The sequence below is a fragment of the Eublepharis macularius genome, chromosome 13 (genome assembly GCF_028583425.1).
Source record: "Eublepharis macularius isolate TG4126 chromosome 13, MPM_Emac_v1.0, whole genome shotgun sequence".
Lineage (NCBI taxonomy): Eukaryota > Metazoa > Chordata > Lepidosauria > Squamata > Eublepharidae > Eublepharis > Eublepharis macularius.
This window is the reverse complement of record NC_072802.1, coordinates 70,757,338-70,782,141: the sequence shown is the minus strand read 5'-3', so window position 1 is coordinate 70,782,141 and position 24,804 is coordinate 70,757,338. Positions and strand designations below refer to the sequence as shown.

The following is a 24,804-nucleotide window of genomic DNA, read 5'->3' as shown; positions in this document are numbered from 1 at the left end:
AGAGCCTTTGGGGAGGTGAAGAGGAAATTAACAAAACCCTCTGTGGAGCGATCTCTGCCGGCTCTGTCTTTTACAACTACGCTCCCCGCAAGCATTACCTCTCCTTACACTTAATCAATACCTGCACAGGCGTCTGGTACAGAGCCGCTAAGTCACAACCGTTTGAGAAAATCCAGGCGAGGTTTCGCAGGGGCCTGCAGGGCGCCAGGGGGCTGCCGGCCTGGGGCCCTCTTCGGGCTGGGGCTGTTTGTATGCAAGGAACCCCTCTGGAGTCGGGCAGGGCTGGCGCCCAAGGCTGACCCAGCAGCGCCTCGCCAACGGAGGGAGAGGGGCCGGCCCGTGCCCGGGTTTATCGCCCGCCTCCGGCGCCGGGATAGGCTGCCCCTGGCCAGGGAGGCTCTGCTGCCGACCGGCGGGGCCCGCTCCGGCCTCCCGGCTGGCTCCGAGGCGCCTGGCTCTTTAAGATCCCAGCTCCAGCCTCCGGGACTGGCGGAGGAGGAGCGGCCGAGGGGGCAGAGCCGGAGGAGGAGGAGGAGAAGGAGGCGGCGGCGGGCGGGCGATGGCAGAGCCGCCTGGGCAGACAAAGGGGCGGCGAGCGGGGGCGCCGGGAGGTGAGTCCGTGCGCGGCCGGGCTGCACCCCGAGGTGGCTGGGAGAGGCGCGGGAGGGGGCGCAGCAGCTGCACCCCCCCCCCGGGGAAGGGGGCTCGGGGAGGAGGCCTGGGGGCGGGGGGGCCGCAAAGGCAGCCTGGCTGGGGGGGGGGGCAGGCCCAGGATTCCTGTCCAGGTTCAGCCTGCACCGGGGGGGGGGGGCTTGGGGGGTCCTGAGAATGGAAAGGGGGCTGGGGGGGGCTCTGGGGGCTGAGAACACACGGGGGGATTTTGCGGGGGGGGACTAGAATTTGGGTCCCCGCCCGAAAGGGAAGGGCCGGGGGTGGGGGGCAGAGGTGGCGCCCCTTCGCGTTTTTGGGGGGGGGGCTCCTTCCTTCCGAGCGGCTTTTTTAACAGCCGCATCACTTGGACGCTTTTGTGCCCCTGGCTGGAGTCCAGCGGCGCCCCGGAGATTTCAGGGGAGACGCCTGGAGAGCCGAAGCCCCCTTGGCGGGCCCCGAAAGAGACCCCTGGGCTCCAGTCCTGCTCTTCTGCTGCAGACCAGGGCAGGCTGCCCCCCTGAAACTTTATACCCTGGTCTGCTTTTACTGGCCGTAAGGTTTTTCTTGATATTGATTGTTTTTACCATGATTTATTTATTTAATTGAATTTATAACCCACTCTCCCCACAAGGGGCTCAGAACCAATAGATCGGAACAGCAACCAATAGATTACATTAAAATCCATTCGTTACATTAAAAACATAAACATCGGTACAAGAGGCTGCAACTTTTAACAGCGACCCATATGCCAAACCGGATCTAACCCATCCCATGGGATAGGAGATGGCATGTCTTAGGTGGGATTGGGAGATGGGGGCTGCATTCTCCCTGCTTTCTCCTCTCTGCTGGGGACCCAAAGCAGCTTTCAACGTTCTCCACCCTCACAACAACCCTGCAAGGCAGGTTGAGTGTGCAAATGGCCCAAGGTCACCCAGCAAGCTTCCGTGACAGAGGGCGGATTCGAACCTGGGGCTCCCAGATCCTGGTACACTACCGCTACACAATGCTGGCTTTCAACACCACGCTGGCTGTGGATTTTCTTCTTATTGATTTTGGGACGTCACAAGCAGGTCTGGAGAGACAGCATACAAGCTTTCTAAATAAAAATAAAGAATAATACAGAAAAGGGTCGCAGCTGGGTACCAGCTACCAGTGGCACTGAAATTTCCCTGGGCTGAAATGTCGGGGGCTTGGGATGGAGCTGGCTGGAATCTCAGCAGCTTCCCAATTCAAGGACCGTTTAATGATAATTGGCCCTTTAGTCACCATTTTGCCTCCCCCCCCCCAAAAAAAGCTGGGTAATACCGGGTGGGCATAATGCTTGCTCAGGAATTTGTTGGAGACGCTTAAATGCTCCGGGTACAGCCGTTTGTAAGAAGTTGGTAGCAGTTCTGGGTGCCCCAGGACATGGGGAGGGGGGCATGGACTGAGCAATCCCTGTTCGTCTGTAGAAATTTTATTTAAGCCTCCCTCAAAGAAAAGGGATCTGCCCTCCTACATGCATAGAGTTGCCAGCTCCAAGTTGGGAAATTCCTGGAGATCTGGGGGGTGAAACCTGGAGAAAGTGGGGTTTGGGGAGGGAAAGGACCTTGGCATGGCATAATTCCATAGAGTCCACCCCCCAAAGTAGCCATTTTCTCCAGGTGAACTGATCTCTGTGGCCTGGAGACCAGTTGTAATTCCAGGAGATCTCCAGCCACTACCTGGAGGCTGGCAACCCTATACATGCAAGAGAACGGGGGGGGGGGGGTGCCTCTTGTAAGCACACACAGTTTTTGTAGGTGCTTGTGTTACAACCATTTTAGAAAAAATGCCCGTCTACTGATCCTGTAAGCCGTGGCACCGTTTTAGCAAAGGGTTTAAGTCAATCGCTCGCATTCTTGTCCTCAACAGTGCAACCACTCCGTGTAGCTGCAGAACTACTTAGGAGGTTAGCCACTGTGCGTTGGTGCTGGAAGAGCTGGACTCCCTCCCTCCAACTCCAGCTGCCGGCAAGAGATAGAGGGACACCTCCCTGCTGCACCACCTAATATCAGCTAACCCCCGTTAGAAACTCTCTGCTCTCTCATGACCCCTGCCAAGTTCCCCTGCAAAACTGAACTTTCTCAACCTGCACGCTACAAAGGAGGCATGTGATAAGATGCCCTGCCTTCTTCTTAAATAGTATTAAACAACTGGGGGAACTCAATATATATGACAGCATGGCATCCCCCCCCCCCCACCACAGAGAGGGATAAATGCTTCTCTCACGCACATCATTTTCCCTTATAGAAATCCCCCTCTGCAGGGAGCTGCTGTTAGCCACCGAGTGTGTTGGGAAGGGAGGAACATGTACAATATATATGCATAATATAGCTGTACGATATATATGTACAATATATATCCCCCCCCTTCCTGCCATGTGGCTGATAGTGCTGCGGGGCGACTGTTTCTGTCACAGAAATAATTCTGTGTTGGAAAAGTGAATCTTCTCAGATTCACATTCGGCTTTCCGATGACTTCTTTTTCATGTTACTGAAGCACCGGGAGAGCAGATCACGGATCTCCTAGCGCCATTTGGGCCTCGGACCATCTGCCAGGGTTCAGGACCGTATTATTCATAGGGCTGGCTAGGCCGAAGCCTAGGTCAGGGCCGTATTATTCATAGGGCTGGCTAGGCCGAAGCCTAGGTCAGGGCCGTATTATTCATAGGGCTGGCTAGGCCGAAGCCTAGGTCAGGGCCGTATTATTCATAGGGCTGGCTAGGCCGAAGCCTAGGTCAGGGCCGTATTATTCATAGGGCTGACTAGGCTGAAGCCTAGGTCAGGGCCATATTATTCATAAGGCTGACTAGGCTGAAGCCTCGGGGCCCCACAGGGAAGAGGGGCCCATCATTTTTTTTTGCTGAGGCACCCCCCCCACATAAATTACGATTAATTGATTCTCTTATATGAAGTGAAACAAATTGTCTTATATGAAAACGAAATATATATATATTTAATAAACAACAACAACGTTAAATTTATATACTGCCCTTCAGGACAACTTAATGCCCACTCAGAGCGGTTTACAAAGTATGTCATTATTATCCCCACAACAAAACACCCTGTGAGGTGGGTGGGGCTGAGAGAGCTCTGAAAGAGCTGTGACTGACCCAAGGCCCCCCAGCTGGCTTCACGTGGAGGAGTGGGGAGTCAAACTCGGCTCTCCAGATTAGAGTCCTGCCGCTCTTAACCACTACACCAAACTGGTTTAATTGTTTTAGCACAGATCGTGTTGTTCTGGCTGTATCCCAGAAAGGCCCAATGTGCTTCTCAGTTTGGTGTAGTTATTTATTAATAAAAAATAAAAAATTATTCACTTCAAAATATTACAGTATTGAACAATTATACCCACCAAATGTGCTTTCCTGAAGAGTTCTACTTGTGCAATAAAAATATTTTAAAAATTGTGAATAGAATTCTTCAGGAGACCCTCAAAATGGATCTAGGGCAATGTACTGCAGTCTAGTACCTCCCGTACCAGGGTCAGGCTGTCAGCTGTAGCGGGGTGAAAGATTGAAGCACTGGAGGGGCCCCGAAATACCCGAAAGCCTCAGGGCCTGGCCATGGGTGAATATGGCCCTGGCAGGGGTGGTTCCGTGCCTGTCTCCAGCATTTGGGAAACGCCCACAGACATGGCAAATAGAAACTTTTAACTGAGTATCAGAAGTTCAGGCTGTGTGCCACTTTTTCTTCTCATGACAGTGGGGCATCCCCTTTGCCCCATAGGAACGGAGCTCGCTCCCTGGGGCTGTAAATTGCCAATTGCTTCCTCTGTTCCAGGGACTTTGTCACTCCAGGTCTTGCCCACGAGGAGCCAAAGTGTTTGCAACCTGGAATCTGTAGCCAGTCCCTGGCTGTGGGGCATAAAGGGGCCTGACTGCTTTAATCTCTTTGGCCTTGCATTGTGGACGCTCCCTTGGCACCAAGAGTCAGTCATCAAGGTGCGTTTCCTTGAAAGCAAAGCAGAGAGTCAACACAGCCCCCACGGGGCCTTCAGAAACCACCAGTCTTTGACTAAAGCAAACTGCTCCTGAGGACAAGAAGTGGGGGGCGGGGAAGGGGAAGGGGAGGAACTGTGTGAGTTACTCAGCACGGGATGGACAGGATGAGTTGTTCGACCAGATTAACAACCCACTTCAGTGCCAAGTCCTTTATCTATTTTTCCCCTCCATTTGAAAAGCAAAGGCAGGGAAACTGGAAGTGAATGAGCTTGCAAAAGTATTGTTTTGGCTCTGTCTATTGTTTTTTTCTGAGCTCACAAGTAGCAGTCCAGGCGTGATACCGCTTCTCCTCTTGACTCACAATATTGTCACTGTCCTTAGTGGGCACAGGATCTAAAAATACAACTTGGATATAAGCAAATACCATTAGATAGTCTGCACACACTCGAGGAATTTGGTGTTGATGTACAGTATTTGACAGGGCTGGCCCAGCCCATATTTGGGGGATGGCACTCTTTGCTTAAACTTGTATCTTGCTTTTCCACCAAACAGCATCCACAACAACTCTTAAAAAAATATAGGTAAACTAATTTGCAAAAAGAGACACACGAATCTACTAAAAGCAACAAAATGTCAATTTAAAAAGCAGCACAGTTATCAAGCTATAGAACAAACAGATAACAATCCACACCCCTTCAACTGCCAATGGACAGTCTCCTAAGGCAGCCCCAAGCAGAGCACACAGAGGAAGTCCAGCCTGGATGTTCCTAGGACATGCAGAACACCATGGGCCAATCTGTTCTGGTCACTCAGCCTAAAATGACAAAAGCTATTATTGGTGACTGTGGAACCACACATCTCCCTGCCGCCCCCCATCTCAAATGGGTAAATGGGGAAGGGTATGGCTCAGTAGAAGAGCTTCTGCTTGGCATACAAAAGGTCCCAGGTTCAATCCCCAGCATCTACAGTTAACAAGGACAAAGCAATGGGTGGTAAGAAGGACCTCTGCCTGAGACCCTGGGAGCCACTGCCTGTCTGTGTAGATAATACTGACCTTGATGGACCAAGGGTCTCATTCAGTATAAGTACTAAAGAGTCCAGTAGCTCCTTTAAGATTAACCAATTTATTTGTAGCATAAGCTTTCGAGAACCTCAGCTCTCTTCGTCAGATGCATCGTCAGCTTTCGAGAACCACTGCTCTGTTCGTCAGATGCATCGTCAGCTTTCGAGAAACACAGCTCTCTTCGTCAGATGCATCTGATGAAGAGCGCTATGGTTCTTGAAAGCTGACGATGCATCTGACGAAGAGAGCTGTGGTTCTCGAAAGCTTATGCAACAATAAAATTGGTTAGTCTTAAAGGTGCTACTGGACTCTTTACTCTTTGGCAAATGCCTGACCTTGCTGCCCCTGGGAACTGCCCCTAGGTTCTGAAGCTGGGATGCAGCAGGGAGATTTTAAAGCTGGGACTGGGGAGAGCGTGTTGGATCTGGTGCTTTAGGACCAAACTGCACGATAAGTTTCCTAATGAGTTGGGTCTGGGGACTGATTCGCTTTCCCTGCATCCACACAACAGCTGCAGGGAACAACTGCAGGGGCCTGATTCGACTCGGGCCTGCTGCACTTGCAGACATAAAATACTGTCTCTGCAACTGCTGTGCAGCTACCGGGAAAGTCAGTCAAGTCCAGTAAACCAGCAACTAGTTTAAAAAAGTTTGGCCTCTCATTGGCCCTCCCGGCTTTCACAGTTGCCACGTGGGACTCCGAAGGCACTGCAGCTCAGAGCCATCCAGCATATGAGCACAATAGCCTGCATGCTCTCTGTCACAGAGCTTGTGTGCATAAGGTAGCTTTTGAATTGGGATGTGCGGGACACCTGGTTTTGTGAACTTTTCCCTGAGGATCAGTAACAGTGAAAAGGTTTCCCTGTAAGGCAACTCCGCCTGCCTCCAGCTCCCTGGAACTGTCAGTGATGCTGCCCTTTCTCTTCCCAAATGAAGTGCTTGGGATAAATGCTTTAAATGGGAGAGGGGAATGCAAAAAACAGAAAGGTCAGAATGGGCTGGAAAGGAGCTTTGCACATTTGAAAGGGCTGATCTCATTGAAGCCAGAGGCGGCAGTGAATTGAATGGGTATGGGGCAGCTTCAGCTATTGAATATTTCCTGGGCGGTCTATTTATAGGGAGGTCCCACCCCTATAAGCCAGTTTGGTGCAGTGGTTAAGAGCGGCAGGACCCTAATCTGGAGAGCCAGGTTTGACCCTCACTCCTCCGCTTGAAGCCAGCTGGGTGACCTTGGGCTAGTCACATCTCTCTCAGAGCTCTCTCAGCCCCACCCACCGCACAGGGTGATTGCTGTGAGGATAATAACAACACACTTTGTAAACAGCTCTGAGTGGGTGTTAAGTTGTCCCGAAGGGTTGTATATAAATCGTTGGCATCTCCACGGAAGAATCTCAGACTGCAAGTCTTGGGAAAATCTTGCCCTGACTAAGACCCCATGGAGCCTTGCCAGCACCGGACTCAATAGAAAGCAGCTTCGGATATTCTCTGTGCGGGGCAACAGAGACGGGCCGGCATCTGCATTCCACCCTGTCCTCCCACGCACGAAACCAAACCTTTTTCATGGCCTAGATTCAGTCAGCACCACCTCCTGCCGTGCTCATGTTTTAGTACTTTAAACCACAGAGCGTCATGTAGCAGAATGCGCATAGCTATGCACTTTCAGAAATCCACAGGAATTGAGGTTCCTTTTTTGTGAATATTTTGGTGTTGGTCTGGGTCATGCCGGAAGAAGGAGCCGTTTTCATTTCCAAACTGTGTTTCAGGGGATCTGCTTAGTGGCCCTGGTTTCCTGATGAGTTGCAAATCAGGAGTGGAGCTGTCAGAGGATGTGAGCGCATATGCGCTCACATCCTCTGAGAGCTTCATTCCTGATTTGCAATTCATCTATATATTTTATTTCAGTCTCTCCAGCTTAGTTTAGCTCCAAGGGTACCATCTGGCTATCAGTTGCTGAGGAAGAACTGCCGTTCCCCACAAAAAGTGAAGACCGCTTTTCTCTCTTGAAATCTGGAAAGCGGGCATCTCCCGGCCCATTCAGAAGAGGTGGCTGCTCTGAATCCAATAACAGCAGCTATTCTGTGGCCAGAGATGTAGAAGTGGCAGCCGTGCCCCACGTCAGATTCCTGGAGGGTGTCCGCCAGTTACTTATTGTGTCTATCTGGCGCTGGCTAATTCCTTCTTCCTCTTGTTCCAGATCTCTGTGTCTTTGGTTTGGGGAACTGTCAGCCAGAAGTCTCTGACAGCACCTCTGCTGTTCCTTTTCAAGGGGGAGGTGAAAATGAAGCTCAATGAAAGGAGCTTGGCCTTCTATGCCACCTGCGATTCCCCCACGGACAAGGCCGGCTTCCTCTACAAGAAAGGCGAGCGCAACACGGCCTACCACAGACGCTGGTTCGTGCTGAAGGGAAACATGCTCTTTTACTTCGAGGAACGAGAGAGCCGAGAGCCGGTGGGGGTCATCATCTTGGAAGGCTCGACGGTGGAGCTGTGTGACTCCACCGAGGAGTTTGCCTTTGCCATCCGCTTCGGCTCTGCCAAGTCCCGCACCTACATTCTGGCAGCTGAGAACCAGGCAGCCATGGAATCGTGGGTCAAGTCTCTGTCGAGGGCCAGCTTTGGCTACATGCGGCTGGTGGTGAAGGAACTGGAGAAGCAACTGGAAGAGATGCAGCGGAATCTCTCTGGCTCCCACCGGCTCCAGAGGAGATTGCCCCTTTGCCGGAAAAATAAATCCGCTCCGAATTTGGAGCCAACCGCCTCAGGCCGAGACTTCCCTCAGGAAGCGCCAACCCTCCCGATTTGCGTCCCACCGAAAGAAAATGGCTGTGCTTTATGGTATAATTCTGAAGGCCCCTGCAGTCTGCCCAGTGGATACCCCCCGGTTGATCCAGGGATCATGAGGATATCAGGAGATGACAGCTACGAGGGGGGCCTCAAGCCGCCACCTTTACCGCCACGGAGAAGAGCCTTGTCGGGGAATTCCGGTGCAGCTGGAGGCTCTGGGACTGATGGCCTCGCGTACCCCAGCAGCTCTTGCTTTTCCCAGCTCCACAACTGGTACGGCAGGGAGGTTCTGGAACTGCGAAGGGCCTGGCTGGAGGGGCAAAGGGCTGGCGGTCTATGAGTTGGATCTTTGGTTGGAAATGATGAGCTGTGTGGGAGCACGGCCGGGCAGTGACCAACGGTCATCAGGTGCCGTGACCGTGGGGTGCGGCTGCTGGAAACTTCGCTTCTCCTCAGTCTCATGCTGGTTTGGCCTGCCTCCTGCCCGATGCGCAGGGAAAGGAAAGCGCCCTCTACAAACTGGTGCCACTCTCCATTGCCCGGGGGCCAGCAGCTCTTGACTGTCCCGGATTGGGACACTTTCTTAAGAGATGCCACTTTTAGAAAGCCCTCACCGATAATCGTTGGCCTCTTCCTAGATAAAAATATGAAGGAGATGCAAAACAAATAATCTAGGCAAGGCCGTTCAGCAACAAGAGGCTCACTCTCCTACGCAGGATATGCATCTTGTTCTTGAACGGATTTTCCCCTTCTTGGCTTTGCAGCCGAGGCCCGGGCAGGCGCGGGGGTGAGGGCGTGTTCTTTTAAGCGTACAGGACAGGCGGAGGCACATATGGAGAAATGGGAGCAGAAATGTCGTGGGGCTTGTATGGATTTGTTTACAAGACTGTTATTTCTAAACTTCTTTAAATGGTTTGTTTCCTCTGCATGAGGGGAGGGCAGCTGGGGATTTCTGAAGAGAGGCGCTGGGGCCCCTCGCTCGGGCTGTGTGGCCCCCCTGCTACCTGCTGGGGCGGCTTTGCTCATTAATGCCGAAGGACACTGAGATGGGCTGACGTGGCTTAGTGGTGAAGGAAGGCACTCTGTACATGCTCTACGATGGGAAGCTGGTTTGTTATAAGGCAGCTCTGGCAAAGATGGAGAGAATGGGGGGGGGCAAATGGGTGTGGTTAAAGGGGGAGGGGGGCTTCAGGGACTGATCAATCATGTTTCTCTTCTGACACCACTGATGGTGTTTTATTCTACTACACAGAGTAGTCCCATGTGCCTCCAGCAACTTCCAGGTGGCAAATCGAACCCTGGCTGTTTTTCTCCTGCTTTAACTACCACATTTATTATATCATATAGGAAAACAGAAACCTAAATATTAAGGAGGAAGGCAATGAATTCTTGGTGCATTTGTGGCTGTCAGGGAACAGCAAAACTATCGGCTGGAGTCAGGTAGCCTGGTTTCTGTAAGCCAGGAGGGGGCAAAAAAGAGCAGGCGCATGGCATTCATCCTGGTATTTCTCCAGGTAGGCTGTCATTCCACTGGTGCTGAGACAAGGCAGGTTTCTCTTAGGCTGCAGCAAAGGCAATGCATAAAAATGGCCCGGGGGGGGGGGATGGATCAGTGGCTCCGAAGCTCCTGCTTCTGTGGTCTCTGCTGCCACAAACCGGATTCCTGCTTGTGCTGCCCCCTCTATAGGTTTACTCTAGGGACAGGGCTTCTGCTGCAGGCCACACTATAACATTTCTTTCTGCGTTCAATGTTGGAAAATGCATTTATGCAAAAAATGTAACAGAACCTCCACCTTACAATCTGAGGTTTTCCGGGTGCATGACTGAGAGCGCTTGAGCTACTTGGAAGTTGCAACAGAGCCGTAAACTGTAAGATCAATAACAGTAGATAAGCTTCCTCAGAACAGCCGCTTGCTACCGATTCCCTTGCAACTTGCATCTGCAAATGAGGGTTTTGGGGGGGGGAGGTCGGGGGGGGGTCATGTTCTCAGTCCAAGGAGGGCACAGCCTGGGCGTCTGATCAGATGTGGACTCTAAAACAGAACTCTGGAATCTTCTTCAATCCGTGAAGTACCCTTGGCAGAGAAGTTGTCCTGGAAAGAGTTTCCTGAAGGTACGAGATTTTGGAGAACCACCCTGCTCTGCTTTTGAAGCTGTTTGCAGCTGTTTAAAAGGAAGTGTGTTGCTGAGGCCATATGATGGGGAATCACATCTTCTGTGGTAGGAAGCAGGGTCAGCCATTAGGCAGTGAGTCAGTGCAACCACAGGAGTCAGCAGAAGGATGAGGCATTGTGCCCAAAGGTTTAGACTTTAAAAAAAATATCAGGTAAAGAGACATGACAGACAATCCAGAGTTGGTTCAGGATAAGCACGAGAGGTTTCCTGACCGGCTCTCACAAGCCTTTCTTGTGCACAAAGCTCGAGCAAAGACTTCCTGGCTTGGTCTTACTGCAATTTCTTGTGCTGGCTGGAGGGAAGACCCTCAAGACGAGAGCACTTCTTTCCCAGCCCCCCCCCGGGATTATAAACTGCAGTTCAATCCCCGGATATTTGAATGCACCCTGCACTGCTTGTACGGGGCGTTCATGCCAGCAGGGCTTCTTCCTCCACTTCTCATGCACTTCCTCCACTGGTTGCCTCTCTTAGCTTCAAGCTTCCCGGCACCTGTGCTGATTAGCTCCATGTGGTGGCCAGCATTTACACTCAAAGTTAAAACCTGTCCGAAATGGATTTCACTTCCCCAAAGAATGTCAAGAAATTTTGGGGGGGAGGTATCGAGAATTTGTGGCGAGATAACCCTGGTTTCAGCTCTCGGGATTTCTCGGCTGGGAGCCATGACGGCCACAACAGATTTGGAACTGGTTTAAATTTCCAGTGTAGATTTGTCATCTGGGAGTCGCCAGCTCAGAGAAATGGGCCCTGCCCAGAGCAGCACATTCAACCCTGTCAGTATAAACTGGCATCTCACTTTACTGCACTGTGGCTCCTCCATCCGCAGGGGGGAAGAACCGTAAAATGTGGGGATCTTACCTAATGGGGGGGGGGGAGGATTCCATGGAGCCATCACCATCCAGGCCTTGTACGAGGAAAGTGAAGTAGAGGAAGAGAGCCAGGGTCGAGATTGTGGCTTTTTGCCTCTGTGCTTTGACTTTGCGGGACAGAAATGCTACTATTTTTGTATAGTTCTCAAAGTTCCTGAGCAGCACCAAATCAAACCCAAATTCTGCCTCCCTGTCTAAGAGAGGAAGGTGGACAGGGAATATGTGGAAAGTTTCCTCCTCGCCACTTTTGCGAGGGCATCAGTGAGTGCAACATCCATGCAATCTCCCCGAGGAAGCTTTGTGTAGCTGGTGGTTTGCACAAGGCTGGGCTGCCCTCCTGCCTTCTGGGCTTCTGATGAAGCAACAGTTTGTGGCCCATTCATCTCTTCCCTTCACCTTTCAGAAAGAAAACAGAACTAAAAGTTTACCCTTAAAATAACCGAGAAGCACAAGTAAACATGTTGCTCACCGCACCCCTCTCACAATGTAAAGAGCCTCTGCAACACACACATGGGTGTGATTTGTTAGAAAGGAACTAGCTGGGAAAAAAAGTTTGCTATTCCTGATGAAAGCTGCAAAGTATACCTGGCTGATCAGTCTCCGGGTTCCTGAAAAACGACTGCAAAGTTGGGGAAATGGGCAAGATGCTGTGAATAGTAGTCTTACGATTCAGGTAAAGTGGTGGCAGCCGCCATAGCACTTTTCTAGCTTGCTTTCAAGCTTCCTGCTCTTTTTCACCTGATGGAAGGGGGAGGGGCGTTCCCTTCCCCCTCCCATCAGGTAAAAAAGGTAGCAGGGCAGGAAGCTCGAAAGCAATACTTTTCATGCTATTTGCAAGCAGCAAGAAAAGTGCTGCTTCGAGCTTCGGTTTGAACGGTTTAAACACCCGAATTGTTGTCCCACTTCAGGTAAATCCGAAGTGGGAAACCTGAATCTTTTTCTGGTGCACACCTCTACTTACTACCTCCTTGCAAGACTGTGTCGCAAAATGCATTTATTTAGCCCACCCAATTCTACAGAGCAACTCAGAATAATATAAACCCACCCACCCCCAAAGAAAAAAACCTTTCAGGGCTGCAGCAAAAAGTCTCCTTCACCCAGGAAAATATACCAACTGTGTAAGTTTATGAGACAAAAGGCTTTGGGCTCTCTGAGTCCCCCGTGTGGTTATTAGAATTGTTACAGGGCTTCCGCAAAAGACAGAAAACTGGAATGTGATGTGGTTGGAGCCCAAGAGTCCCCGATTACCAGAAGCACCTGGAAATTGGACATCTTTGCTTGCCTCCTGCAAAACCTGGGTCATGACAGACGCCCACACCTTCCGACTAGAGTCCAACTTCTATAACCTTTCCATTTTGAATTGGGAGCTGCGCAGGAAGGAAGCCCCTGTCTCACGGCGATGCTGAGTCTGCTCCCATGGGATTCTTGTAGAGTCATCCAATACTCGCTGGGGCACCACCACACAGGAAATGCTGCCACATGGGGATAAAAACCACACCCTGCTCAAGACTGGACAAACAAACCTTTGAACACAATAAACTAAGACACCAAACTGTGTTATTAGACAACTTCTGTATTTTTTTTTTTTAGTGGCTCTTTTACAGAACTTGTGGTCCTTTTTCTTTAAAATGTTTAACAAATTTCAATCTTGTAGAAACGTTTTAAAGTACAGTACATGAACCTAAGAAAAGGTGACTGACATCCCACCAGCTGTAAGTACAATAGGATTCCTCTCCGGGTTCAAAAGACGATACCTAAGTGCTTAGTTCAAATCCTGTTCCACAACAGCAAATCTCTAGTGTGGTCAGGGGAGAAAGTCAATGGAACTGAATCAACAATCCATTTCCTGGCAGCTTGCAAGCAACTAACTTCAGTAAAACTTTTTCAGGAGCAGCTAAAACCTGGGTAGACGAGTTTCCCCATGCCTTCAGAGGGCCAAATGGACTGGGCCAAGTATATGTAAAATATTCTCCGTCTTGATAAAACTGCATACAGTGAGAAAGAAAACACCCCTTCTCCAACGCAGGACCTCAAAGCTCGGGCGACGGCCTTCTTGGCCTGTCCTTTTGAAATTATCTTCACCTTGCAAGAGTTTTAATTCATAACGCTGAACAGAATAGCAGTTGGGCAGAAACGGGGCGGTCTGGCCCTTTAACTTACCAGGAAAGTTTGGGCGGGCTGCTGCCCTAGCAGGCCACTAGGGCAGTGGGGGAAAATAATCTAAGGTCTGCTGCCATGGTGCAGGCAGTGCCACAGAATGGTGGCACAGTGGAGGGCACAGTTCAGCTTGCTCCAGGCGTAGGGTTTTACCATCACCACCTACCCCTGGCAGAAAGCTCCACACGAACAGCCATGTCCTCTGAAGAGCTGAAAACAAGCAGCCCCCAGGTTTCTAGGACTAAGAGCCAAGCTACAAGTGACGCCTTACACAGGTTGGGCACTTGTCAGCTTCCCTCAAGTTTTGATGGGAAATGTAGGTGTCCTGGTTTTACAGCTTGGCTCTCCATTACAGCTGCAAGACCAGGATGCCTACATTTCCCATCAAAACTTGAGGGAAGCTGACAAGTGTCCAACCTGTGTCAGGCGTCACTTGTAGCTTGGCTCTAAATAAGCAGTTCTCGACTCTCTTTAGGGGAGAATTGTCCCTTCCACTGCAGGTTAAGCAGTACAACAGGAAGAGATCGTGGATCTCCCACCTTCTATGTTACTCAGCCCACACATGATCTAAAGGTAAATGTTTGGGGGCATAAGGGGGGGGGTGGAGCTCCAATGTCAATCAGAAAAAGAAAATGTGGCAACTGTCAGAAATTTGGGAAATAGGCGTGACAGACACGGAACTCCCATCCGTCCTCCTTTTTAAGTAGCACTCAGACAACAGCAGGGGGAACATCCCAATTCTGCAGATTTTATTCTACCGAAGTGGGGGAGGGAGCAACATATGTGGAAGGGTTAATGTGATCACACACACAGGCAGCAAGGACAGTCCAATAGCACCTTTAACCAACTTTATTGTGGCATAAGCTTTCGAGAACCACAGCTCTCTTCGTCAGATACATCTGACGAAGAGAGCTGTGGTTCTTGAAAGCTTACGCCACAATAAAGTTGGTTAGTCTTAAAGGTGCTACTGGACTCTTTACTATTGGGAGAAGAGGCATCCCGGAGCTCTGTTCCTCTTCCTCTGGTCTGCAGGCCCATCTCGGCCTTCCTAACCTCTTACCCATTTCCCCCTACCTGGCTTGCAGTGGCTGCCATCTGCAAGCCCTTGTTCTTCCCAGCCACCGCAAAAGCTTGCCACCACTACAAATGGCAGGTGCTTGGGGCAAGATGACGGGCCTCTGAATCACCCATTAGGCAACTGGGCAATGTGCTTGTCAGATTAAGAAATGAGCTAGCCTTTATCTGGAGACAAGGAGAAATCCCTTCCTCTGGAGGCGGGGTAGAATCAATGACCAAAGTTCACCAAAGGGAGGGATTTCTCGTCTCTCTTCTACACAGTAGTACCTCCATGCTTTGTCCACTGTCAGCTAAACGTATGCTGCAGCCCCAAGTATGGTTCTGTAAGATTCAGCTGCGCCCATCTGTTTGCAGCCTCTCTCTGCCAGTTTTGTAGTAGGGCGAATCAAATTCTGCAATCCAAACAGATTAATGTAAATTAGCAGAAACTTTTTTTTTTGCATATTATATTCCACTAATTTATTACGGTTTCTTATGCCATTTTGTTATCTCAGGGTGTATCAAAGAGGGGTGCTGGAAAATCCCAAAACTGATACCCCATTACCACCACCACCCCAATTCCGATCAGGGCTGTGCTTATGGCAAAGAGTGTCGCCCTGCCCACTATGCTGTTTTCCCAACCTCACACATGCCCCTCCTTTCTGAAACAGTTTACTTCATTTGGAGAATCATACAGGTGATGCAGGTTTTTGTGTGTGTACGACTGAAGTTAGGAAAATGGCACGGGGGAACAGTTCCTTTCCGCTTGCTGCATCCTCGCTGAATTGCAGTCCTTAAAGCCGCTGCTCACCAATTCAAAAGCCTGGGAAATCCATTCCTGGATCTTCCAGCATCTTGCTTAGTTTGGTATTCATGAGAACTGCGGTAGCACAGTGGTTCGGCTGCAAATCAGAACTCTGCTGGTTTGAATCCCACTACTGCCGTGAGCTCAGGAGGTGGCCTTGGGTACGCCACTCAGCCCCAGCTCCCCAGCTGTATTGTGGGGATAATAACAACACTAACTTGTTCACTGCTCTGGGTGGGGCACTAATCTGTCAGGAAGAGTGGTATATAAGCACATTATTATTATTAGGTTTTATACAATTGGTAGCATGTAGAATAGATACGTGCATAGTTGCGTATGGCTTTCAAAGACCATTTTTTAAGGATATGCACTTTCAAGGCAGCTAGAGGAAAAGAACTGTAGAGGTGGGGTCCAGGGAACTGTCACTGAAAAATCCTATGTACAAAATACTAAAGCTCCAACACTTCCTGACCACTGGATCATAGAATCATAGAATCGGAAGGGATCTCCGGGGTCATCTAGTCCAACCCACTGCATGATGCAGGAAATTCACAACTACCTCCCCCACCCCACCCCCCGTGATATTGTGCTTAGTGACCCTCAGCTTCTGAGATTCCAACAGGCACTGCTGCTTTCCACAGCAACAAGGACTAGAAACTTGATATATTTTTAAATGAAAACCAAGCAGTGAAAGCATTAGTTTTCAGGAAGTTTTCAGAAATACGAGATCCCTGGCTTGAGTGGCAATCCAGTAAGGACTGTAAGCAACACCTAACCCTTGCCATTCACCACATATCGCAACTAACACTGCCCCCCGCCCTTTGATACACAGTAGAGCTCCAGGATGCCCCCCGTTCTACCAGGCACAGGCCTCCACTGAGATGAACAGGGGGAGTTCATATCGGCAAGAGTTCGGGGCACACATCAGATGGCATGGGGGTTCTAGAATGGGTCAAGAATTTTAAAACTTCAGTGCTCCAACTGGCAGGCCCCTCAATTTTTGCTCCTTCCTGTGATTTTCATGCACAGAAAAATATAAATTGGTAGGAGTTTGTCTTGGTTATCATTCAAGTCTATCTTTGCCAAACCAAACTGATCACAGACTTCCAAGCTGCCAAATGCACCTTTTTGAAATATGAAAGATTTCAGTAGTTGGCAGAAATAAGTTTGCCTCCAGCTGCTGCTGAACGCTTCTTTTTCTTGAGTTTTCTTCTCACATGTACCTTTCTTTCGGTTTCTCAAGGGTTGCTAGCTAGAGGAAGCATAAGGACTAAGGAATCAGTTCTGAAACCATGCTACATCTTGTTCAAGAAGGCTATGGGAAACATATTTCTACAACATATACAACGGCACGCAACACTTTTTTTTTTCCTGCGTTACAAAAAAGGGGTTTCAAAACATACCACCAGAACTAAATAATGGATTTAGGTTGGCATCGCAGATTCCAAATTTAGAGTCTTTGCGGACTATAAGACAAGTCTCCGGAAAGGTCGTAGCAATGAGGTGTCTTACAGACAAAGGTGGGGAAAAATGTACCCCCTCTGGCGACTTTTAAGTGTAGTAACATTTCAGTCTCGGGGCGCTTCTCGATGGCTTTGATCAACGAGTCGGGTTACATCTTTTTAATTTTTAATCTCATCCAGTGGCAAACTACAGGACTTCAGTGGACATTTAATGACACAACTGATACAGTTTATAGCTATCTTTTAATATCAAAGCAGCTTGAGCTGTTAATAAATTCCAAAGGTTCCTTTTATTAAAATATCTAAAAGAGGTCTATAAATATTATTTTAATTTTTTTCTTCTAAAAGTGTTCCCAGGGTTTTTTTGTTTTGTTTTGCTTTCACATTTAAAAACAAACAAATGAAAAGTCAAGTTTTCATTTTCCTGCCAGGAGCTAAGAAAAAAGAGTTAATGGGAGTCGCTGTTAATAATTTCCCCCCAACAAAATGGAGCTGGGTTTTTTTGTTTCTTCCTCAATCCTTGACGAAATTAATAAAATATATATGTGTGTTTGTGTGTGTGTATACATATATATATATATTTCTATATATATATTTCTATGTACACTCCACTCTGGTCCCCTGCTTTGTTAGCACATCCCACAGAGTTCGCGTCAGAATTCCCATTCCAGGGCCTCGTCTCGATTAGCTGCCCTTTCTAGCCTGTGAATGATGCTGTTGAGGTTTGCCATCTTCTCGTGCCGTCGCTGGATGTTCGTAGGCAGCCTGGCGTTCTGGGCAACACAACCCGTGTCTGTGGCAGGACTCAAGCTCTGCGCTTTGGCAGCCACTGTGCTTGGTGGCGATGGGGAGATGGGGGCAGAAGAGGACGGGACGGGAGAGACAGACATCATGAGGCCTGGAGAGGAGGCTGCCGACGGAGAGTTCAGGGAGACCTCCAAACTGCAGCGGGAGGACTCGGAAGCAGATTTAAAGCTAATGGGGTCAGGGTGAGGCCTCTCGCCACTGTCCGACTCCAGGGGGTTATGCAAAGAGGAATAATCGGGAGCATTTTTGCTATGCGGGGCGCTGCCCCATGTGAGGCTGGGAGGCTCGTTTGGGCCTTCTGTACATGCTGCTTCCATCTGTTCTTCTTTGAGGACTGATCCAGAAAGAGGCTCTGTCTCTCCATGCAGGCTACTGGGATCCCTGTGGTTTGAACAGGCCTCCTTCTCACCAGCCTCCACCTGCTCTTCCTTGACCTGGACCCGCAGCTCATTTCCCCCTTGGCATTCCGCATCCCTGAATGTCGGTTTCCTGTCCTCTTCTTCTGAGTCGGGACTCTGGGGATGGGGGCCCTTGAGCGAGTTGCCAGCCGGGGTCATGCACTGCTCCAGATCCGTGTCATCTTGAGCTCCCTCCACCAGCATCTCTCGGCGCATCCGGGACCTGCCAAAGAAAAGGTAGTGTGGCTCACAAGGCAGGTTCCTAAATTTTACCAAGAACGAGAGCCACTGTGGTCCAGGGGATAGAGAGCACACTGGGGGTGGACGTAGGAGACCCTGGGCTGAAGTCTCTCCTCTGCCAGTGACTCTTTATGTGGGCTTGGACCAGTCTCTCTCTCTCTCTCTCAGCCAGAATGCCTGGTCTCTCAAATGGGAATAAACATGCCATACCACAGTGAGTTGCAATGACGACAAAAGCGAAAAGCAACGACAATAAAGCTGTCACAAGTTCACAAGAACAGTTAATACTACCAGTAACCTGCTACCCCTTTGCGACTTCATCTGGTCTGCACTAGAGTTGAGCAAACAGCGTGAGAGTGCGCTGCAGTGCCCTTTGAGGTCATTTCTTTAATGGTCAGCAAGTGAACCTATAAATTTTAGAAAAGAGCAAGAGTCCAGTAGCACCTATAAGACTAACAAAATTTGTGGTAGGGTGTGAGCTTCCGTGAGTCACAGCTCACTTTGTCAGACAGAAAAGAACAAGAGTCCAGTAGCACCTATAAGACTACCAAAATTTGTGGTAGGGTGTGAGCTTCCATGAGTCACAGCTCACTTCGTCAGATAGAAAAGAACAAGAGTCCAGTAGCACCTATAAGACTAACAAAATTTGTGGTAGGGTGTGAGCTTCCATGAGTCACAGCTCACTTCGTCAGATAGAAAAGAGCAAGAGTCCAGTAGCACCTATAAGACTAACAAAATTTGTGGTAGGGTGTGAGCTTCCGTGAGTCACAGCTCACTTCATCAGATAGAAAAGAACAAGAGTCCAGTAGCACCTATAAGACTAACAGAATTTGTGGTAGAGTATGAGCTTTCATGAGTCACAGCTCACTTCGTCAGATACTTCCAATTCTTCAGGTATCTGAAGCTGTGACTCACAAAACTCATCCCCTACCACAATTTTGTTGGTCTTATAAGTGCTACTGGACTCTTGCTCTTTTCTACTGCTACAGACAGACTAACGTGGTTACCCACTCTGATCTATTAATTTTACTGAAACTCTGCTCTCTGCTTGGAGAAACAACCACCCAGGTGGAGCTGCTATACGGCATGGCAGAGAAGAGGGGTGCTCCCCTGGCCCATTCTGTACCTGTAGTTATGGAACCAGTTGATCACGGTGTTGGTCTTGAGATTCAGCTGGAAAGAGAGCAACTCAATGGTCTGTTGGGAAGGGTACGGCTCCAGCTGGTAGGCCTTTTTGAGGGCCTCTTTCTCTTCTGGAGCCAGGACCACTCTGGGCTTCTTCATTTGCAGGAGGCTAAGATCTTGGGACTGGAGGCTTGGGCTGGGGCATTCGGAGCGGGTGTGGGGAGACTCGCTGTCTGAACTGGTAGTGATCAGTCCATAGCGGCGCTTCAAATATGCTACAAATAGAACAGAAAAGCAACTAACCTTTAAGAGATGTTCTTATATTCTCAGTTCCTCAAGTGTTTGCTGCTTACAGTCCAGGAGGAATGTCTCATGAGCAAACATGAACTGAGTGGATCAATAGTACTCATTCCACAATTCACGGAGGGCCACATTCGCAATTAACATGCACCAAAGATGGATGCCCTGTGTGCTAAGCCAACACACACACACACACAAAATAATATAACTATACTGTAACCTTTTTAATGACCGAAGTGCCTCGGCTCGTATAGAATTGTCTCTCCCCACCGCTACTGAGCCTTGTGTATTTGGCGTGCGGAGAAGGGCTCCTCTCTCTGCCTTCTCACTCCCCCCCCCCTGCATGAGGCACAGTGAATTGGGGGGGATGAGATTGCCAAGGCACCCAGAGGAATGCCTGCTGGCAGGGGAAGAAAGACGGTAAAACCACCACCACCCTGTTGTGGCTGCTTTGCTCTTCTTCTGGGTTGCGGCCGTGATGGCAGTAGCTCTCCACTCGCTTCTCTCACTCTCTCCCCAACAGCTGCACGAGTGATGAGATGAGAATGCAGAGGGAGCAAAGAATGGAGGGACTGTGGGCGAAGACGGTCCCTTGACATCCACCTCTGGCATGGACGGTGCTCAAGGGGGCGCACAGCTTACCCATCATCCTCCAGTCCCTCCAGCAGTGGCTGTTTCAAGGTGGAAGCCACCTGCTAAGCTCCACGGGTCAATGGCTTTGCCCACTTTCCTGGAACATGGGGCAGGTGCCATATTGGGAAGCCGTGATCAGAACAGCTGCGTTTCGCTCCTGAGCCACCAGGTGGTATTGGATTAGGAGATGCACACGAACACAGGTGTGCATTTTAGGGATGCACCAAATATTTGCGGATTTTATACTTGGGAACCACAAACAGCATATTCACAGATACAAGGGAGTGTTCCAAATAAATGAGGTGTTTACCACAGATCCATAATTTAAAAGAACACCCCCCCACACACAAATTTGTTGCAGAATATAAACTGCACATTAAGGAGAAATCTGCAACATTCTGACGTTTTGAGAAACAATCTAGGATCACAGGCAAGATTGCTCAGTACTGAGATGGGCAACAAAGGTGAGAAACAGCTGCACACCGTGTGCAATAGCAAGTCAGTCAGCGCTTTGAAGAGAGAACACTGCCTGCTTATGCTAGGAAGTGAAATAACATTTGGAAAATCCTGCCACTGCAAAAAATCAGACATCTGCTTTTGTGGATAAGCGTCCTGAACATATAACGCAATTCATTAGCTAAGAGCAAATAGGAGGGGAAGCCTAACACAGGCTCAGTGCCTTTGTGCATCTCTCCATTCAGCACTGGAGACGCAGCATCTCCGCAGATGGTGTCATCTGTAGAGGGGAAGAGCAAGTGCTCCACTGTGGATATGGCCTTGGGTCCCAGATCCTCACCTTTCTTCTCCAACTTCTTCATGTCCCGGAGCTTTTCAACGTTGTGTGGATCATTCAACCACAGCTGCATACGGACAAAGGGTTCCCTCCCTTTTAAGCTCAGTTTGTGCCACGGCTTGGGCCTCGAAAGGAGGTCAGAGACTGATCCCTGGGTCAGACCCAGAATACTCTCTCCAAAAAGTCGCTGGCCTGGTGGGAGAGACAAAGTGGAAAGTGAGAGCACAAAGTGTCCAGCAGTGCGCGAGAAGCTGTTTGGACATTGCTATTGTCTTGGAAGCCACCCTCACCGATGCAAGGCAAATATCGGTCAATTCCACATGGGGCTTTTCCCTTCTGTGCACAGCTGGATGCCTCCATTCTGGGAGCTTCCATCCTATGTCATGCTCTTTCCCAGCACGGTGGATAGAGCTTTTCCCTTTCAGCAAGACTTAAAAGGGGAAATGCTGGCTGGCTGCACGTGGAGTTTCCCCATGGAAGCTCTGTCTTCAAAATGACCAAGCTCAGCTCTGCATCCAACCCACCTCCCACAACCATTCGGGGCTTTTTTTCAGTTCACAGCTAAGCCAGGCACACTGTGCTCCATGGCTCAGCTGTGTGGGAAGGGTGACCAAAAACAGACCCAGTGCAATGAATTGAGAGACAGGGTGGGGTGGCAAGATAGTAAAGAGTCCAGTAACACCTTTAAGACTAACCAACTTTATTGTAGCATAAGCTTTCGAGAACCACAGCTCTCTTTGTCAGATGCATCTGACGATGCATCTGACGAAGAGAGCTGTGGTTCTCAAAAGCTGATGATGCATCTGATGAAGAGAGCTGTGGCTCTCCAAAGCTTATGCTACAATAAAGTTGGTTAGTCTTAAAGGTGCTACTGGACTCTTTACTATTTTGCTACTACAGACTAACACAGCTAACTCTATGAGGGTGGAGTGGGGAAGTAGACAGCAGTGAGCACGTGTCTCTGCCAGCCCCACCCCCAGCTTGCTGCTGATTCTGCGGGTGGGGTGGGGGGGCGCATTTTGTGACCCTGGCTGAGAGCAGTCATTGTGTTTCATTAGCAATACCACTGGAGGGGGAGTGCTAAAAGGTGGAGCAGGCAAAATATTTTTCTAGCTCCATCCTTTTAAAAAAATTAATTCTAACTTTTTGGCTTTGAGTTGTAATGCCCTTTCTCCGTGTCTGTCTTCTGGTAAGTCTTCTAGAGTCAGTTTTGCAGTCCCACAAACTGAGATGGTTGCAGACGCACCCCCCCCAGGTTACCTCCCCGCTCCCCTTGTGTGTGGCCAAGCTAGTGAAAGACTTCCAAGATTTGCAGCAGATCGTTTGGTTGTTCAGATGTGATAACATGCCATGATCTGCCATCAGAACAGAGGTTGTTGCCTCTTCTTCATAGAGTGTTGCTTAAAGAAATCTGCTGCCTGAAGACATCTAGACTACAAACAGCATTTTGGAGCGTGGATTCCCGGTCCAGGAGCCCAGCGGACTGTGGTTTGGTTTCCCTAGAGCTGTGGCCAAGAGTTCTTTGTGGCTTCCCTCCCTCCCTCTGCCCAGCTGGCCTGCATTCCCCCTATCCTGCCATCGTCTGCTGGGGGACTCCTCAAGGATCCATACCGAGGTTGTTATCTGTCAAGACCTCCTTGACCTTCTTGGTGATGGAGTACGTGTCCAGCTCCGGAGACATGGCCACAATTTCCTGGATGCCCACAGATGCCTGGCTGTTGGGACAAACCTTCCCGCTCAGCGAGGAAGCTGACCTACTCTCCGGTTGCTGGTTTTCTTTGCTGCTTTCCAAGGTCAGACTCAATGGTTCCTGGGGGCTTTTCTCTTGCTCAGAAGGACTGGGTGGTGGGGAGGGAGAAGACTGGGCCTCCCCGGGACTGGCTGTACACAAAAAAGGGGGAGAGAGAAATCAGGCAACAGTCAGTGGAACGCGGGAGGCTGAAATCAGGGGTTGCATTTTCTCCCTCTACAAACCTTTCCTCGAGACTTGTAGTAATTACACTACTATTATTTTTTTGCACCACTGTTTGAAATTGCTTTTCCTCCCCGTCTTACTGCGCACTACAGAACAAGTTCCCATGTGGGTCTGCACAGAAGACACGATGACAAAGCTTGGTTTTGAGCGGCTTCATCAATGCCACCATGATCTTTCTTAACTCGCTAACAGCCAACAGCTGCCTGTAAAGATACATTTGCCAGGCATGGCGTGTTCTCTTTGAATGTCTCCTTTTTTCCGCAGATGTTATTCATTCTCACTGTATTTGAAAGCAACTTAGCTAATGGGAAGAGAGAATATTCCTAGTTGCATTGTGGCTGTTTCATACAGGTTATTTTCTCAAGGTTCAATGCTGTTGGGATGTTTCCTTTGCTTCCCTTACCTGCTTTGCTGCAAAATTTTGGGAAAGAACTCACAGCTAAACTACACGAGATGACCTATGCGAGTTTTGAAATATGGGTGCTCCAACATACCCATGTTCCCATTTTTCCAAGCTGAGCCCATGTCCAGTAAGATTGGTGATTGGAGATGGCTGGGGGCACCTTCTTTGGGGGGGCCATATAATGGCCCCCGAAGTCCAATCTTCATGAAACTTGGGGGTCATTAGAGGACAGTAAGGAGTAAGTCCCCAACAAATTTGGTAAAATTTGGTCCAAAAGTAGCCTCTTCCAGGCCCCTGGAAAGCCCCAAATTGTGTTTCCCATTGGAAACAATGGTAGAATTTTACTGAATTTGCTATGTATTGCCAAGGAAGATTTGAGCATGCACAAAGAGAAGGTACATCATGGGATACCATCCCTTGTCTCAGAGGAACAGGGAGGAAACCCGTGCCAGTCAGTACACAGGATCGACTGCTATGTGCCTGAAGTGTGTGAGTGAACAGGAAAGTAACGGGGGAAACATGAGTTAGTGCAATCACGTGCTCTACACGTGTGATTCGTCTTGTGTAGTTCAGCTCTCAATAAAACCTGGATAGCTGTTGTGTGGGTTTGAGTTTCCAGGTCCCGCCCACACAGCAGCCACTTTCCCTGACCCTGTCTCTGGACTTTTTGTTTCAATTCAACAACTGAATATTGTTATATATTGTTACAACCAGGGCTTTTTTCTGGGAAAAGAGGTGGTGGAACTCAGTGGATTGCCCTAGGAGAAAATGGTCACATGGCTGGTGGCCCCGCCCCCTGATCTCCAGACAGAGGGGAGTTTAGATTGCCCTCTGCACCGTGGCCATGGCGCGGAGGGCAATCTAAACTCCCCTCTGTCTGGAGATCAGGGGGCGGGGCCACCAGCCATGTGACCATTTTCAAGAGGTTCCGGAACTCCGTTCCACTGCATTCCAGCTGAAAAAAAGCCCTGGTTACAACAATTCATATCTCAAGTTCTCTAAATTCCCAGCTTCCATTTTTTTTAAAAAAGTCAGTCTCTAGTCCATTTCATTTCAGAAATATAATGGGAAAGGTATATCTCCACAATAAAAGGAGCTAGAGCCTTAGGGTTTTTTTTCTTTAAAGAAAGCTTGAAATTCAAAGAAC

The 24,804-nt window shown here is 49.4% G+C and overlaps 2 protein-coding genes across 3 annotated transcripts in view; one reads left to right on the top strand and one right to left on the bottom strand.

Annotated features, from left to right (window-relative positions):
* The first annotated feature begins 547 nt into the window (after window positions 1-547).
* PHETA1 (PH domain containing endocytic trafficking adaptor 1) lies at window positions 548-11,445 on the top strand. Its single transcript, XM_054995804.1, has 2 exons — window positions 548-611; window positions 7,872-11,445. Exon 2 carries the CDS (start codon window positions 7,956-7,958, stop codon window positions 8,799-8,801), a length of 846 nt encoding a protein of 281 aa, XP_054851779.1. The 5' UTR covers window positions 548-611; window positions 7,872-7,955; the 3' UTR covers window positions 8,802-11,445.
* A 5,237-nt stretch (window positions 11,446-16,682) lies between these two features.
* Window positions 16,683-24,804, bottom strand: part of CUX2 (cut like homeobox 2) — a 163,974-nt gene continuing 155,852 nt past the window's right edge. For both annotated transcript variants that reach the window (XM_054997109.1, XM_054997110.1), the window contains 4 exons: window positions 22,891-23,160; window positions 21,283-21,471; window positions 19,555-19,828; window positions 16,683-18,411 (listed from right to left, as the gene is read on the bottom strand). In XM_054997109.1, coding sequence (XP_054853084.1) covers window positions 17,637-18,411; window positions 19,555-19,828; window positions 21,283-21,471; window positions 22,891-23,160 — 1,508 coding nt within the window. In that variant the 3' untranslated portion in view covers window positions 16,683-17,636. The remainder of the gene's footprint in view (window positions 18,412-19,554; window positions 19,829-21,282; window positions 21,472-22,890; window positions 23,161-24,804) is intronic.

Excerpts from the sequence above, each read along its gene's own strand:
- PHETA1 (XM_054995804.1), top strand. The coding sequence starts at position 7,956 with ATGAAGCTCAATGAAAGGAGCTTGGCCTTCTATGCCACCTGCGATTCC.